Source organism: Ictalurus punctatus, chromosome 19 (genome assembly GCF_001660625.3).
Source record: "Ictalurus punctatus breed USDA103 chromosome 19, Coco_2.0, whole genome shotgun sequence".
NCBI classification, from domain to species: Eukaryota; Metazoa; Chordata; class Actinopteri; order Siluriformes; family Ictaluridae; genus Ictalurus; species Ictalurus punctatus.
Window position 1 is genome coordinate 24886662 of NC_030434.2, and position 17119 is coordinate 24903780.

Sequence of the window (17119 nt, forward strand, 5' to 3'; positions counted from 1 at the left end):
GCCAACTCCTACTTATTAAACTTGCAAGTGTCTACATTTACATGAGTCATTCACCACCAGGGTGCAGTGTGACACCATAAATACATTCAATGCTGAGGTCAGGCAGCTCCTAAAGAGCTGGAAATTCCATGTACAATAAAGGTCATGATTCCAGCTGGATCCAGGACTTTATTGGACTATTTTTGTAAAATTTCACAAAGATAGGAATACTCTGTATCTGTGGGATTGTCCTCCTGTACTAATGCTCCTATGTCTCAGAACAAATAAAGTTATTAAAGTGTAAATCCTTCTGCTTATAAAGTTTCAGACAGTTTTTCTGTAGTAGTGTTGAAGTCCTGGCCAGTGTTCCACATTTAAAAGAAGGTGATGAATTAGGCTTGAAGTGAAGGATGAAAGGTGAATTATGAAATTTAATGGTTTATTTATGGATTACATTACTCTTTGTTGGGTGCAAGGTGGCTTAGTTGTTAGCATGTTCACGTAAAACCAACAGGGTTGGGGGTTCGATTTCCACCACTGCGCTGTGTGTGCAGAGTTTGCATCTTCTTCCCGTGCTGCGGGGGTTTCCTCCGGGTACTCTGGTTTCCTCCCTCCAGTCCAAAGACATACATGGTAGGGTGATTGGCGTGTCCAAACTGTCAGTAGTGTATGAATGGGTGTGTGAATGTGTATGTGATTGTGTCCTGTGATGGATTGGCAACCTGTGCAAGGTGTACCTCGCCTTCTGCCACATGCCTCCTGGGATAGTCTCCAGGTTCCCCGCGACACGGAAGGATAAGTGGTATAGAAAATGGACGGATGGATGAATTACTCTTTGTTAGACATGGTTGATAAAAGGGATCAATAAGTTTCAATGTTTGTAGCCTGTAATCTAACTGGAACCAAAGGAAAATTTGGTTGAGAGAGATATAATTTAAAACAACTAAAAATTGTTTCTACAAGAGTTTTGACATACAGTCAGGTAGAATTTCATTACTGTCAGAATAAGGTACATGATATGGTTTTTGAAAAGGTTATTTCATGTAAAAGAGAGAGAGAGAGAGAGAGAGAGAGAGAGAGAGAGAGAGAGAGAGAGAGAGAGAGAGAGAAGTGAGGTGTAAGTGAGATTTGCATGAACAGGACTGAAGAGTTTCATTTCTCCCAGAATAGAGCAGAAACTTCACCAGATGTTCAACTTCCTTCAGTCAAACTCACTGAAGCACAACACACAGCACTGAATCTACAGCTAATCCCACTCTCTCATCACACTGATCATCACTATTAACTCCAATAAAAGAACACACAACGTCCAAAACTCAGCTTTATTTCAGCAAAAACTACAGGAAGAGCAACAGGACAGTGAAGAGAGTAAAGACAGAAATGTCAGCATTGTGTAGAATTGAAACTCTATTGTAGATGGATCATAAGCAGCTCTATGTTAAACTCTATCTTGGATCCACTAGCCTTCACACTGACTCTTTCTGAACGTGACCGGATGATCGACGTTGTTATGGGAGACCCTACAGCTGAACTCCTCCCCCTTTTCCCAGAGGTCTTTGCTGAGGGTCAGGGTGCTGCTGCGGCTGTAACGGCCGTTCTTCTCTTCTTCTGCGCTGGTCAGAACCTCGTTCTTCACCTGTGAGCCGTCCACTGTCCAGCTCACCAGCGCCCCCTGTGGAGAGTAGCCAGACAGCAGGCAGAGCAGCGAGGCCGATCCCTCAGACAGCTGCAGAGGGGACGGAGGGAGCAGAGACACCGAGGGAGCTGTGGGACCCGCTGGAGAGGAGAAACACACACACACACACACACACACACACACACACACACACACACACACACACACACACACACACACACACACACAATTAGAAGTGATTATGAAAAATTTCTGTAACTTTGTGGAACTGTCTGATCTTACAGAGTAATCAAGTCTAATAAAGTCTGACTTCATGACTGAGTTTCATCGAGTACTTTATTATTTGACATCAGTTTCAGTGCAGAGACAAAACAAACATGTTCCACACTGTAATTTATCTGGGAAAAATCATTTTTTATAACAAGTATTACTTTATAGTTCAAACCTTCAGCATATTTAACTGCAGCAAATACAAATGTAGCTGATTACAGAAATATTCGTTGTTTAACACAAACACACACAGCAGCTTTCATCTGGATTTTACATCCGCACAAAGTAACTCTATTTATTAAATGTTTATTATAGAGGAACTGCAGAGTTATTGCATGTCGAATATATAGCGAGTGTGTAATTATTACATATTTAACATCAATAATTGTAGATTTGTTGAATGTTCAAGAACATTGATATGGGATCTGTTCTGATACTGAAATGTGTTCCTCATAAGAGCTTAATAATACACAATAACATCAATGATGCAATTATAAACATAAATAATCTGTTTAGTTTAAGTTTATTTATTCATGTAATTAGTAATGAACTAAATGGATTTTGTGTTAAAAGAAGAAAACACACTTACTGTTCACCACGAGTTTGGAGCCTCCACCAAAAGTGACCCACAGTGATACATTCTAATGAAACCATCGTACAAAAACCTCCATCACACTGCAGTGCACACACACACACACACACACACACACACACAGACACACACACACACACACACACACGCACACACACGCACACACAGACACACACACACACACACACACACACACACACACACACACACACTTTGCATTGCCAGTCCATGCTTCAGTGCTCTGCGAGTGTTTATAGCCCTGTGACTTTAACACTTCATGACTGAGAGCTGCTGCTCAGCAACTTCACCCACAGCAACCATGACTTTGATCAGCGTCTTCATCTGCACACTGGCCCTCTGGACTCAAGGTGAGAGTTTAACATCAACTCACAGCCTCACACACTTCATTTCATACGAATTCTACACCACTTTACAGCATAGAAACACAATCTATGTTTCTCTTCAGGATCCAGAGGTCAGGTGACTGTGACTCAGACTCCTTCAGTGCAAACTGTTGATCCAGGAAAAACAGTCACCTTCAACTGTAGAACCAGTAGCAGTGTGCATGGTGGTAGCAATCTACACTGGTACCTGCAGAAACCTGGAGAAGCTCCTAAACTCCTGATCTACTTGGCTACTTACTTACAGTCAGGAACTCCAGCTCGTTTCAGTGGCAGTGGATCTAATACTGACTTCACTCTGACCATCAGAGGAGTCCAGACTGAAGATGCAGGAGATTACTACTGTCAGAGTGCACATGTGATCAGTGGTAGCTATGTGTTCACACAGTGTTAGAGCGCCGTACAAAAACCTCGGTCAGTGAGAGTGCACAGAGAAGCACTGCTGCAGCTGGGAGCGACTGCAGGTGCTGAGGGGGAGGATGTGATACAGCACAATGACACACACTGTGGACGAGAGAAAACACACCACACTAACTCACTAATGCACACACACATCTGTGAGAGGAGTCCACCTTTCTCAGCTGTGGACATACAAACAATTCCTCATCATTCTCTTTCACTGCTTAGTAATTATCTTTATCCTCATTTAGAAAGTTAAAGAAGTATTTATTATATTTATATTTTGTTGCATATATGATTTACCAAAAGAGTTCTTTATGGCTAATATCAAACACTATTATAGATTTAATATTTTATTATATAATTTTAATGTTCATTAAATAGAGCTTCTTTATAGTGTTGAGACTGACAATTAACTGAATATTTATTAACGATTAATTAATAATTATTAACCATTAGATAATGATTAATTCAGTGTAGCATTCACAAGTCAGTTTAAACCAGAGAATTATTTAAAAGCATGACAAAATACATTTATAAATTGATATTATAAACAAACTTTACATTTCTATAAGTTGTAAACTGTAATAAATAAACATGCAAATATTTTTGCCCCCTTAATCCTCCATATTTAATCAGGAACATGATCAGACTTGCTGCGATCATCAAACTTCTCTGCAAACACAATAAGTCTTGCACAGTAGCTTGGTACAGTGAGACATTTTGGAAACACCCATGTTACCGTACCACGTTATTACGTGACTTGCAACGCTGATTGTGTTTGTAGAGAAGAGAAGTTAGGCCAGGGGTTCCTGAGGGGTTCCTAAACTTTTTGGGCAAATGACCTCAAATGGCCTTTATGAATTTCCTGTGACCCAAAGCCTTCACCACGACATATTTTTTAAATTCCAGATGTATAATGTCGGACTACAGTAAAACTTGAACATTGTATTATGTCACTAACACATGGGTAACGTAAGTGAGTAAAAACCAAAGGAATATTCCTTGCACTGGTTTACCCGTCTAGTGGGAGGAGTGAACTTGCAGGTCTTGACACAGCTTTTTATAAAATAATTAGGTGTGTTTGAAAGGGTGAATCTCTTTCCGCTGTCACATACATATAGAGGGAATAAAACACAACAGGCATGTTGATATAGGAAAATAATCCACGCTGGTGTGGTGTGATACGAATCGTCATGTAGCAGAGGAGCCTGGTTTATACTTGACACGTGACTTTGTGCACGTGCAGAAGCAGCAGCAAACACGAGCGACATTGTTCACACACTCGCCTTTGTATCTTATGTAGGGTGAATACGGGTGAAGTGACACAAAGTGTAAAGTGGAACTATTAAACTTGAACCTCTGTATCTTAATGTGTATATACTTCACTGATCTAACTTCCTGAGTTCATGCTTGGGACGTAAAGGGTTAAATTAATCAAGTGCTATGTCTGTCATGTCACGTTCAGTGGAGCGACGTGTAATGAGTGTAAAGTCACCTTTACTTGTATATTCTTTATTTAAATTCATTTAACCAAATACGTAGTTTTATTTTACCTGCATCATTAAATGTAGTTGTTCCTGTCTTTTATATGGGTTTTACATTGATATTGATGTGTTTATAGGAATTTCAACTACCTGTGGCTCCCTCGTCAGTCTGTAACTGTAACTACCATCACAGAAATGCTAATGGTTTCCACTAGAAATACCATTACAAACCATCAGCTAAACACTAAAACTATTATCATTGCCATTATCGGTCCTTAATGGTATCCACTAGACATAACATCCAATCAAGAGATGGCAACAAATTACCAGTAGAGAACCACAAGGACCGTTACAGTTTCCATTAAAACCATTACACTTCCCATTATAACAATTAAAACCATTAGAAATTCTATGAGGGTTTCTGTTGTTTCTGGGGTGTTTTTTTTTTTTCTTTTTTTTTTTTTTGCAGAAAGAGGAATGTGTCTTACTGTATGCTTTGCCCAAAAATGTTTATCAGTGAAATAATGAGAGAATATACACAAGTATTTTGTATAAGTATCAGATCAGCAAAGCGACATTATTGAATTACTGTGTATTCTATTTATATTTCAGTCGTAAAGAGAGTTTTAGCAAGTGGACTTGACATGGCTAGTCACCGGCGTTTTTGCTAAATGCCAACATCTGTTATCTTTTACACTGGGACTAATTTATTCGTCCACTTATTTTCTTTAAGGGAATCATACTGTCTGCCACTTCTGCTGTATTTATGAGTGTACTCTCTTTTGCAGCACAGGTATGTTCACACCCAAGAGTTCTTTTGTACTTGTTTGTCTTTTCACGTTTTCTTACTACTAGTCTCTACTTCTCCACCAGGGGGCAGACTGGAGCAATAAACTCAGGGCCATAAACACCACCTAACAATCTGATAATGAAAAGTACATGTTTATTAGTAAGCTCAAATTCTGGCTCTGTAACCAAGTCTCTTTCCAAAAGAACTCATTTAGGGGTCTGACAGCAGGAGGGTGAAAACAATGCAATCACTATTTTTTTTTTTTTTTTTAATAATTTTGTGTATATGTAAGTACTTAGAGTTTACTTAGCACCTTAACCCTAGGTGTTTTTTTTTTTTTTTTAAATAAACTGCCGTGTGTTAATCTGTATGTAGTTTGTAGATTTATGAATGTAGCAGATAAATGCTGATAACACATTTAAGAGGAGTTGCTGATGCTATTGGTCTACTAAAGTGATTTTTTTCCCAGCCCACTTGATATAAGTGTAATGTGTCCTGTTACCTACAGTGAGTTTGAAACGCTGCTTTAGGATGTTCTGCGCTGGTGTTGCAGAAGAGTTCCTGTCATCCTCCTGTAAGGAGTGATGTGAGAGGGGTTGCAATGATGCTGCAGTTTCTGACGAATCATTAACATAAATGGAAAGTTAAGTTAGTGGGCTACTCTGCTACTGCTTGAACCTTGGCTTTGTCCATGACAGCATCATCTTGACATTTCCAGGAAGGTGGCACTTGGGGTTTTTTATGCTTTGAGAAAGAGATTGTTTTTATTAAAAGGTCCAGCATCTTTTTTTATGTGCTGGATTGGCTGGATTAGGAGTTCGGCTACATTAAATACTCATCTAGTATGTAGGCAATCACAATTCTCTGAGCAGGTCTACATCATTAATGGCGGACTGGAAAATAGAGAGTTCATTAAGCACGCCAAATAGCATTACCAAATATCCATAGGGACCTGAGGGCACACTGAGGGTCGCCTTCCAATCATCAGAATCTCTGTAGTTGTTGTTGTTCTTTTGTAACTTTTCTCTGAATATTCTGCCTAATTTACTATAGTAGGTTAGCTAAAAGAACAAATGAATATACTACTGCTAATTATTAAAGTCTGAAGTTTCTTCTTCCATATGACCCATTAACCACTAGGGTGCAGTGTAACACCATAAATAAATTCACTGTTGACCTCCAGCTGGCTCCAGGGCTTGTTTGCACTTTGTAAAATCATTTTATATATTTTTATTTATAATTGTAGATTTAATCACCATGCATTTAATTAGCTTTAAGATTAAGGCTATAAAATGTACACTACACGCACTTTCCCAGGCAAAAGATATGCAAAAAGTACCACCTATGTTGAATTACCCTTGATGTCTTGGTTATTTGTAAATAACTTTTGCAAACTATACTGATACCAATATTGTAGGCTGCTTTGCACAGATTCATTATATAAAATCCAAAGTAAGTCCTTTTTAAGAATCAGACTACAATGCTATAAAATGTGTAATCGACACCTTCTGACCAATCAGAATGCAGACTTCTACGGTATAAATATACATTATATTTATTATATATTATTTATTATACACAGTATCAAACCTTGTTTTCTTGGGACTCTTATTTTTGATTTGTATTAATTGGCCTTTGGCGTAAGACTTTTATTTGAACATTTGCTCCAGGTCACCTGATGAGTTAATATGGTGTCTTCCATATGCTCAGGTAGACTCTCTTAGTTAGACAGTGGAAGATGCTGGTGACCAGACAGTTTTGTACTGCTTTTATTCTACCGCTTCTGTTGCTCTTTAATTTCTTATTGCATGGCTTACTGCATTGGAACAGCCTCTATAAAGATATGTTCAGTTAAATGTCTTTCTCAGCTCTATAATGTGAGTCTATTTAATGAATATTAAAGTTATTATAGAAATATTAACTCTACAATAGTGTTTGTTTGATATTAATCATAAATATCTGTTTTGGTAAATCATATATGCAACAAAATATAAATATAATAAATACTTTCTTAATTATTTAAATCAGGATAAAGATAATTACTAAGCAGTGAAAGAGAATGATGAGGAATTGTTTGTATGTCCACAGCTGAGAAAGGTGGACTCCTCTCACAGATGTGTGTGTGCATTAGTGAGTTAGTTTGGTGTGTTTTCTCTCGTCCACAGTGTGTGTCATTGTGCTGTATCACATCCTCCCCCTCAGCACCTGCAGTCGCTCCCAGCTGCAGCAGTGCTTCTATGTGCACTCTCACTGACCGAGGTTTTTGTACGGCGCTCTAACACTGTGTGAACACATAGCTACCACTGATCTCATGTACACTCTGACAGTAGTAATCTCCTGCATCTTCAGTCTGGACTCCTCTGATGGTCAGAGTGAAGTCAGTATTAGATCCACTGCCACTGAAACGAGCTGGAGTCCCTGTGTATGAGCTAGTAGCATCATGGATCAGGAGTTTAGGAGCTTCTCCAGGTTTCTGCAGGTACCAGTGAAGAGTATCACCATAATACACTCTGCTACTGGTTCTACAGTTGAAGGTGACTGTTTTTCCTGGATCAACAGTTTGCACTGAAGGAGTCTGAGTCACAGTCACCTGACCTCTGGATCCTGAAGAGAAACATAGATTGTGTTTCTATGCTGTAAAGTGGTGTAGAATTCGTATGAAATGAAGTGTGTGAGGCTGTGAGTTGATGTTAAACTCTCACCTTGAGTCCAGAGGGCCAGTGTGCAGATGAAGACGCTGATCAAAGTCATGGTTGCTGTGGGTGAAGTTGCTGAGCAGCAGCTCTCAGTCATGAAGTGTTAAAGTCACAGGACTATAAACACTCGCAGAGCACTGAAGCATGGACTGGCAATGCAAAGTGTGTGTGTGTGTGTGTGTGTGTGTGTGTGTGTGTGTGTGTGTGTGTGTGTGTGTGTGTGTGTGTGTGTGTGTGTGCACTGCAGTGTGATGGAGGTTTTTGTACGATGGTTTCATTAGAATGTATCACTGTGGTGGACTTTTGGTGGAGGCTCCAAACTCGTGGTGAACAGTAAGTGTGTTTTCTTCTTTTAACACAAAATCCATTTAGTTCATTACTAATTACATGAATAAATAAACTTAAACTAAACAGATTATTTATGTTTATAATTGCATCATTGATGTTATTGTGTATTATTAAGCTCTGATGAGGATCACATTTCAGTATCAGAACAGATCCCATATCAATGTTCTTGAACATTCAACAAATCTACAATTATTGATGTTAAATATGTAATAATTACACACTCGCTATATATTCGACATGCAATAACTCTGCAGTTCCTCTATAATAAACATTTAATAAATAGAGTTACTTTGTGCGGATGTAAAATCCAGATGAAAGCTGCTGTGTGTGTTTGTGTTAAACAATGAATATTTCTGTAATCAGCTACATTTGTATTTGCTGCAGTTAAATATGCTGAAGATTTGAATTATAAAGTAATAACACTTGTTATAAAAAATGATTTTTCCCAGATAAATTACAGTGTGGAACATGTTTGTTTTGTCTCTGCACTGAAACTGATGTCAAATAATAAAGTACTCGATGAAACTCAGTCATGAAGTCAGACTTGATTAGACTTAATTACTCTGTAAGATCAGACAGTTCCACAAAGTTACAGAAATATTTCATAATCACTTCTAATTGTGTGTGTGTGTGTGTGTGTGTGTGTGTGTGTGTGTGTGTGTGTGTGTGTGTGTGTTTCTCCTCTCCAGCGGGTACCACAGCTCCCTCCGTGTCTCTGCTCCCTCCGTCCCCTCTGCAGCTGTCTGAGGGATCGGCCTCGCTGCTCTGCCTGCTGTCTGGCTACTCTCCACAGGGGGCGCTGGTGAGCTGGACAGTGGACGGCTCACAGGTGAAGAACGAGGTTCTGACCAGCGCAGAAGAAGAGAAGAACGGCCGTTACAGCCGCAGCAGCACCCTGACCCTCAGCAAAGACCTCTGGGAAAAGGGGGAGGAGTTCAGCTGTAGGGTCTCCCATAACAACGTCGATCATCCGGTCACGTTCAGAAAGAGTCAGTGTGAAGGCTAGTGGATCCAAGATAGAGTTTAACATAGAGCTGCTTATGATCCATCTACAATAGAGTTTCAATTCTACACAATGCTGACATTTCTGTCTTTACTCTCTTCACTGTCCTGTTGCTCTTCCTGTAGTTTTTGCTGAAATAAAGCTGAGTTTTGGACATTGTGTGTTCTTTTATTGGAGTTAATAGTGATGATCAGTGTGATGAGAGAGTGGGATTAGCTGTAGATTCAGTGCTGTGTGTTGTGCTTCAGTGAGTTTGACTGAAGGAAGTTGAACATCTGGTGAAGTTTCTGCTCTATTCTGGGAGAAATGAAACTCTTCAGTCCTGTTCATGCAAATCTCACACCTCACTTCTCTCTCTCTCTCTCTCTCTCTCTCTCTCTCTCTCTCTCTCTCTCTCACTCAGTAATAATGTCTAGAATTTTTTTTTTATCATAGAATTTTTGTTGAAAATGTACATTTTACATAACACCCCACTCGACAACCCCAACAAACAACCACAGCCAAAACCAAAAGAAAGGGGGAAACACAAAAAAAACAATGAACAAACAACCGGAGAAAAAACAAACACAAAAAAACAAACAAACAAACAAAAAAAAAACTAACAAACATAAAAACCCAATATAACAACAACAACAAAAAAGAAGAAAAAAAGGTTAAAATGTTCAGGAATTACAGTCCACCTCTCCTCAGTCCACCACCAGGGTGCGTACATCATTGAAGTAGGTAATAAATTGTGCCCATTTTCCCAAAAATGAGTCACCCCCGCCTCTGATGTTGTACTTGATTTTTTCAAGTTTTAAAAAGAATAAATCTTTAAGCCAGACTGATATAGAGGGGGGTTGTGGAGAGGTCCAATACAACAGTATTCTGCGCCGAGCAAGTAACGATGCAAAAGCCACAACACTAGCTTTTTTATGGTTCAGAGGCTGACGCTGAGATGGAACACCAAAGATGGCAATTAAAGGACAGACATCTAATTTGATTTTAAGAATGTCGGACAGAGTTTTGAAGAAACAGTTCCAAAAGTTCTGCAGTTTGGGACAAACTGCAAACATATGACTCAGGTTACACGGCGAAAGTTTGCGTTTTTCACATGTCAGGAACATTGGGATATATATTAGACAGTTTACTACTAGAGAGGTGAGCTCTATGGACCACTTTAAATTGTATGAAACTAAGTCTAGCACATGACGTGGCGGTACGTATATTATCTAACGCTCTGCCCCAGTAATCATCCTCAAGCTCCAGGTCCAATTCCTCCTCCCAAGCACTAATGGTTTTGATATTGTAAGAATCGTCCTGTGAACAGATCGTTGCATATATCCGTGAAATAATGCCACCCTTATTAGGATTCAGCTAGAACACCTCTTCCCATGCAGACTTTGTAGGTAAGGAGGGAAAACCAGCGAATAGGAAGGAGACACAATGCCTAACTTGAAAGAAACGGAATACGTGAGACGGAGGCAGGCTGAATGACGAGGATAATTCAGAAAAGTTCACAAACAGATTATTAATGAAAAGATCCTCAAAGCGTTTCAGACCCTTCTTTTCCCACAAAGAGAACGTGGAATCCATAAAGGAGGGGAGAAAGAGGTGGCTATTACATATAGGTGTCATGGTTGAGGCCGAGATGGATTTAAAATGACGGCGAAACTGATAGAAAATTTTTAGAGAGGGATTATCCGTGTATTGTGAAAGGGCTATAGGAAGGGAGGAGAACACCATAGCAGGGAGGGAGGTTGAAGTACAAGACTTCACTTCTAAGTGGCACCATGGAAGAGAGGGGGCCTGCACCCAGAGCACCAGTTTCTGAATATTAGCCGCCCAATAATAATACATGAAATTGGGCAAGGAGCGGCCACCACTTAGTCGACTCCTCTGAAGTGAAAATTTGGAAACCCCCCAAATTTTCCCTGCCCATACAAAAGAGGAGATTAATTGGTCTATATTCTTGAAGAAAGATTTGGGTAAAAAAAAACAAAAAACGTATGGACTGGAAAAGGTAGAGGAATTTTGGAAGAATGTTCATTTTTACTGTGTTTATTCTACCAAGAGGGGATAATGGTAGAGCTGCCCATCTTTGGAAAGCCGACTTCATGTAGGAAATTAAGGGTGTAAAATTCGCCGCCATTAACGCAGAATAAGAACGGCTGACATTAACTCTGAGATATTTGAATTTTGAGTCCTCCAAATGAAAAGATATTTCAGTCTGTTTTATTTTTTGGCCAGATTGGTTTATGGTAAGCATTCACTCTTCTGTAGGTTTATACCCGGAAAATTTCCCAAAGTCATTTAATATGCGTATTATCTCAGGACTAGATGCAATCGGATCTGTAACATAAAGTAGTAAGTCGTCAGCATATAGGGCTAGTTTATGTTCAGTTCCCTTGCGGATTATACCCTGAAATACAGGAAGAGTTCTAAGCGCCATCGAGAGAGGCTCAATTGCTATAGCAAAAAGTAAGGGAGACAGAGGACATCCCTGGCGTGTACCCTGTGAGAGTAAAATAGTCAGATTTAGCATCGCTGGTATATATGGAAGTCTGCGGTTCCACATATAATAAACAGATCCATATCATCAGTCCATCCCCAAAGCCGAACCTCCTTAGCACCGTAAAAAGATATTCCCATTCGATCCTATCAAATGCCTTTTCTGCATCCAAAGAGATGACCACTTCGGATGAGGCGCTGTTTTGTTTTGAATACAAAATGCTAAGTAGAGTACGAATATTAGAAAAGGAATGCCGTCCTTTTATAAACCCGGTTTGCTCCTCTGAAATAATGCTAGGGAGAACCCCCTCCAAACGAGAGGCCAAATGTTTGGCTAAAATCTTGACATCAACATTGAGGAGGCTAATAGGTCTGTACGAATGACATAATGTCGGGTCCTTCCCATCTTTGAGCAATAGAGTTATAGACGCTTGTCTCAATGTTTGTGGCAGCGTCCCTAGTTCTAAGGATTCCTCGAATACAGCCAGAAGTAATGGGGCCAATACAACATGAAATTTCTTATGAAATTCGGCAGGAAACCCGTCGGGCCAGGTGATTTCCTAGATTGCAATGAGTTGATTGAGTTAGTGATCTCATCTAAGGTGATGGCGCTGTCAAGCTCAGATTCCCATAGAGGGTCAACTCTGGGAAAATTAATATTTCCAAGAAAATAGTCCATGTTACCTGAATTGTCAGGAGATCCAGCTGAGTATAAAGAGGAGTAAAAACTTTTAAAAGTTGAATTAATTTCTATAGGATCTGAGGTCAATGCACTACTGGACTGCATAATCTGAGTGATAGAGCTCGAAGCCGCTCGGCTATGCAGTTGGTGAGCCAACAACCGACCCATCTTATCTCCATATTCATAATAATTGCCACGTGTATGTAACAACAGCCTCTCCGCCTCACCTGTCGATAACAACTCGAACTCCGCCTGCAAATTAAGCCTTTGTTTATGCAGCTCAGGGGTCGGGTTTAGAGCATATTGGTCATCAATGGCTCGAATATTATCCGATATTTCTTTTTTCTTAGCCTTGCGTTGCTTATTGGCATGTGCAGAATAAGAGATTATCAGTCCCCTTAAGAAGGCCTTTAAAGTTTCCCAAAGTAAAGACTAAGAGATTGAATCAGTTTGATTAGTAAGAAGAAAATCATCTATTGAAGTAGAGATATACTTGCAAAACGCTGAATCGGATAGAAGTAGAGAGTTAAGCCTCCATGGTGGACGAAAGGCGCGATGTGAAGGTAGAAGAATGTCAAGACTTAGAGGAAAATGGTCTGACATAACAATTGGTAGATATTCAGAGTTTACAACTCGAGAACTTAGAGAGTTATTAATAAAAAAGTAATCAATGCGAGAAAACGATTTATGTACGTGAGAAAAAAAAGAATATTTTCTCACCGTGGGGTTAAAATACCTCCACGGATCAATGTAACCATTCTGAACCATAAACTCAGAGAACACCTTTGCCATTGCAGAGGGAGCCTTTGCAACAGCGCTAGATTTGTCCAAAACCGGGTCAATAACACAGTTTAAATCTCCCCCAAATATCAAGAGCAGCAATTTTGTGATTCAGTGCCCAATTTCAAACTCTCAAACGACGCAACAACTGGGGCCAGAGCGGAGTCGATAGCTGCTTTCACCTGAACTGCGATGGTAGATGTTAGCGCCGCTATTAAAGTGGTGCGGAGATTTTCAAAATCCACCGGTAGCTTGTCCCCAGGACTCGTCGTGCTCGGTGAAGATTTAGGTTTCCGTAGTCTTTCAGAATTACTTTCTGGTTATAGTCGTGGACCGAGTAATTGAAAAGGAGCGCAACAAATGTCTTAGAAAAGATTCAGGTTGCCTGAAAAATACAATTAAAAGATAAAATGCTCGGGAGCTCACTCCACTCGTGCCTTCTCACTTACATGCTCAGCCGGAAGTCCCCCACTTGATATTTTCAACTATACTTTTTCATTGCAGGTCGCCATTTCCAGTTTTTAAAAATGGTCTCTAGAAATATTTTTAATGACTTTATATTTGGTTTACTGCTGTTATGAATCAGAAGGTCAGGGGTTCATGTCCCAACCACCAAACTGTCATTGTTGGGCCCTTGAGCAAGGCTCTTAACGCTCTCTCATCCCGAGGCGCTGTATCATGGCTGACCCTGTGCTCTGACCCCAGCTTCCTAACATGCTGGGAAATGTGAATAAAATATTTTCTAATTGAATGTATATGTGACAAAATAAAGGCTGCCTCTAGGATGCTTAAAAGAAACAAAGAGAGCAAGACTCTCAAAACCAGAGCAAGGATAATACACATTATAAGACTTAGCAATGAGAGTAACTAACAGAGCGGTACACACATTATAGTAAATGAGATGAACTGGTAACAGGTGAGAAGATCAGAACTTGGGGAGCTGGAATGGGTGTCATGGGTGGAAACTGGGGATGTGGGCGTGGCTACAGACTAAATCAGTTATGACATCACCACATACAGTAACTACTAATATAAATTTTGAGTGTGTGTATTGCAGCGTTGTGTAAAGAAGTGTGTCTTGTTCCAAATATTATGAGCATTTTTAGAGGTAGTGCTCATGAACTAGAGCTGTGTGTGTGTGTGTGTGTGTGTGTGTGTGTGTGTGTGCAGTGGAAAGTAGACCCGAGTCAGCAGATCTAAGGGCATTTTCACACCTGGCTCATTTGGAGCGTTTGTTTCGGAACCTGGTGTGTTTTCTCCCTTGGTTCGGTTCATTTAGACATATATGAACACTGCAATCTTGCTCGGATCCGCACCAAAACAATCTGTATTCGTTTACAATTCGGTTCCTCACACCTGACTTGCATAAACACATTTTGGGACGATTTTGAATTGCCTTGTGAAAGCAAACCGAGCCAAGGACAAAATGAAACGTCTGAACAATTTATGTCCCCGTTTCAGAACAAATCACAGATCTACAGGTCTGAAAACGCTCTAAGAGAGTGGAATGGTCAGTAGGACTGGAGAAGTGCACAAAGGTAAGCTAGGCTCAGTCCATTATTGTGTTCGATGTAATGGTGAGGAGTTTAAAAGAAGTACCAGCCGTTATTGGACATCAGTGTAATCCTAACCCTAACTGTATTAGATACAGAATTGATATCTTTCTTATAGAAAGTTTGGGATCAAAATGAACAAAAAGGAGTGATTATGGAATAAATGATCAAATGAAGATCAGCGACCCTGCTATGAGCAGCTGTTGACCACACCAGCATGAGTTGTGTCTGACAGTACTGATCTCCTGCATATTCAAGTGACTTTTACAAATTCTGTCCCATAATCCACTCCCACTGAAACCAGGTGGAATCCCACACTGATGCTGATATACCTGGTGTTTCAGGAGTTTAGGAGCTTCTCCAGGTTTCTGAAGGTTCAGACAATATCCACACTGGTCCTGCAGCTGATAATAACAGTCTCTTCTGGAGAAACACACAGAGACTCTGGAGAATGAGAGAGGAGTCTCAGTGTCTCAGCAGTAGAGTCAGTACTTTATGGTTTTATCTGACTGCATTATGTGTCCATCAGTGTGACTGACATAATCATGCAGAGCAGAATAAAGAGAAAGGTGGACTCCTCTCACAGATGTGTGTGTGCATTAGTGAGTTAGTGTGGTGTGTTTTCTCTCGTCCACAGTGTGTGTCATTGTGCTGTATCACATCCTCCCGCTCAACACCTGCAGTCGCTCCCAGCTGCAGCAGTGCTTCTCTGTGCACTCTCACTGACCGAGGTTTTTGTACGGCGCTCTAACACTGTGTGAACACATAACCACTATGGTAACTCTGACAGTAGTAATCTCCTGCATCTTCAGTCTGGACTCCTCTGATGGTCAGAGTGAAGTCAGTATCAGATCCACTGCCACTGAAACGAGCTGGAGTTCCTGACTGTAAGCTAGTAGCATAGTAGATCAGGAGTTTAGGAGCTTCTCCAGGTTTCTGCAGGTACCAGTGTAGATAGCTACCACCATACACGCTGCTACTGGTTCTACAGTTGAAGGTGACTGTTTTTCCTGGATCAGCAGTTTGCACTGAAGGAGTCTGAGTCACAGTCACCTGACCTCTGGATCCTGAAGAGAAACATAGATTGTGTTTCTATGCTGTAAAGTGGTGTAGAATTCGTATGAAATGAAGTGTGTGAGGCTGTGAGTTGATGTTAAACTCTCACCTTGAGTCCAGAGGGCCAGTGTGCAGATGAAGACGCTGATCAAAGTCATGGTTGCTGTGGGTGAAGTTGCTGAGCAGCAGCTCTCAGTCATGAAGTGTTAAAGTCACAGGGCTATAAACACTCGCAGAGCACTGAAGCATGGACTGGCAATTGCTATTCTGGGAGAAATGAAACTCTTCAGTCCTGTTAATGCAAATCTCAGTTACACCTCACTGCTCTCTCTCTTTCTCTCTCTCTCTCTCTCTCTCTCTCTCTCTCTCTCTCTCTCTCTCTCTCTCTCAGGTTAAACACTAAATCAGTCTGTTTGTGTGAAGCTAAGTGTCTGTTGTACTTTGATTTCTTCATTTTACCAAAATTCCAGTTTGAGCTCCTTCATGACTCGACACTTCAACTCTGTATGACACAGACAGTGATGACAGTCATGAAATTAAGCATAATTCATCACCTTCTTTTAAATGTGGAACACTGACCAGGTCTTCAACACTACTACAGAAAAACTGTCTGAAACTTTCCTTCTGCTTATATTTACACTTTATTCACTTTATTTAGTCTGAGACAGGAGCATCAGCACAGGAGGACAATCCCACCGGTACAGAGTATTCCTAACTTTGTGAAATTACACCAAAATAGTCCAATAAAGTCCTGGATCCAGCTGGAATCATGAACTCTATTGTACATGGAATTTCCAGCTGTTTAGGAGCTGTCTGATTTCAGCACTGACTGTGTTTATCACACTGCACCCTGCTGCTGAATGACTCGTGTGAATGTAAACACGTAGACGTTTAATAAGTAGGAGTTGACCATAACTAGTTGCTTTTTTACTGAAGCTACTATGGACAATATATTCA

At 40.3% G+C, this 17119-nt stretch overlaps 2 protein-coding genes and 1 gene segment (V, D, J or C); 1 reads left to right on the forward strand and 2 right to left on the reverse strand.

Moving 5' to 3' along the window:
- Nucleotides 1-1287: 1287 nt before the first annotated feature.
- On the reverse strand, nucleotides 1288-2798 carry LOC108279645 (immunoglobulin kappa constant). Its single transcript, XM_053688126.1, has 3 exons — nucleotides 2760-2798; nucleotides 2475-2526; nucleotides 1288-1755 (listed from the first exon to the last, which is right to left on the reverse strand). Exons 1-3 carry the CDS (start codon nucleotides 2796-2798, stop codon nucleotides 1439-1441), a joined length of 408 nt encoding a protein of 135 aa, XP_053544101.1. The 3' UTR covers nucleotides 1288-1438.
- Nucleotides 2782-9755, forward strand: LOC108279649 (Ig kappa chain V-III region MOPC 63). Its single transcript, XM_053688454.1, has 4 exons — nucleotides 2782-2845; nucleotides 2944-3230; nucleotides 8532-8583; nucleotides 9288-9755. The coding sequence occupies exons 1-4, from the start codon at nucleotides 2797-2799 to the stop codon at nucleotides 9602-9604; spliced, it is 705 nt and encodes a 234-aa protein (XP_053544429.1). The 5' UTR covers nucleotides 2782-2796; the 3' UTR covers nucleotides 9605-9755.
- Nucleotides 9756-15853: 6098 nt separating this feature from the next.
- On the reverse strand, nucleotides 15854-16320 carry LOC108262182 (immunoglobulin kappa variable 1-39-like). The segment is given in 2 exon segments: nucleotides 15854-16173; nucleotides 16272-16320. Coding segments are annotated over 2 exon segments (369 nt in total).
- Nucleotides 16321-17119: the final 799 nt, after the last annotated feature.

Bases quoted from the DNA above. Each gene is read 5' to 3' on its own strand.
- LOC108279645 (XM_053688126.1), bottom strand. From the start codon at position 2,798: ATGGTTGCTGTGGGTGAAGTTGCTGAGCAGCAGCTCTCA. The intron at 2,527-2,759 runs GTCATGAAGTGT...TGGTTTCATTAG, and splicing joins TTGCTGAGCAGCAGCTCTCA to AATGTATCACTGTGGGTCAC. The intron at 1,756-2,474 runs GTAAGTGTGTTT...TCTCCTCTCCAG, and splicing joins CTCCAAACTCGTGGTGAACA to CGGGTCCCACAGCTCCCTCG.
- LOC108279649 (XM_053688454.1), top strand. From the start codon at position 2,797: ATGACTTTGATCAGCGTCTTCATCTGCACACTGGCCCTCTGGACTCAA. The intron at 3,231-8,531 runs GCACATGTGATC...TGGTTTCATTAG, and splicing joins GAGATTACTACTGTCAGAGT to AATGTATCACTGTGGTGGAC. The intron at 8,584-9,287 runs GTAAGTGTGTTT...TCTCCTCTCCAG, and splicing joins CTCCAAACTCGTGGTGAACA to CGGGTACCACAGCTCCCTCC.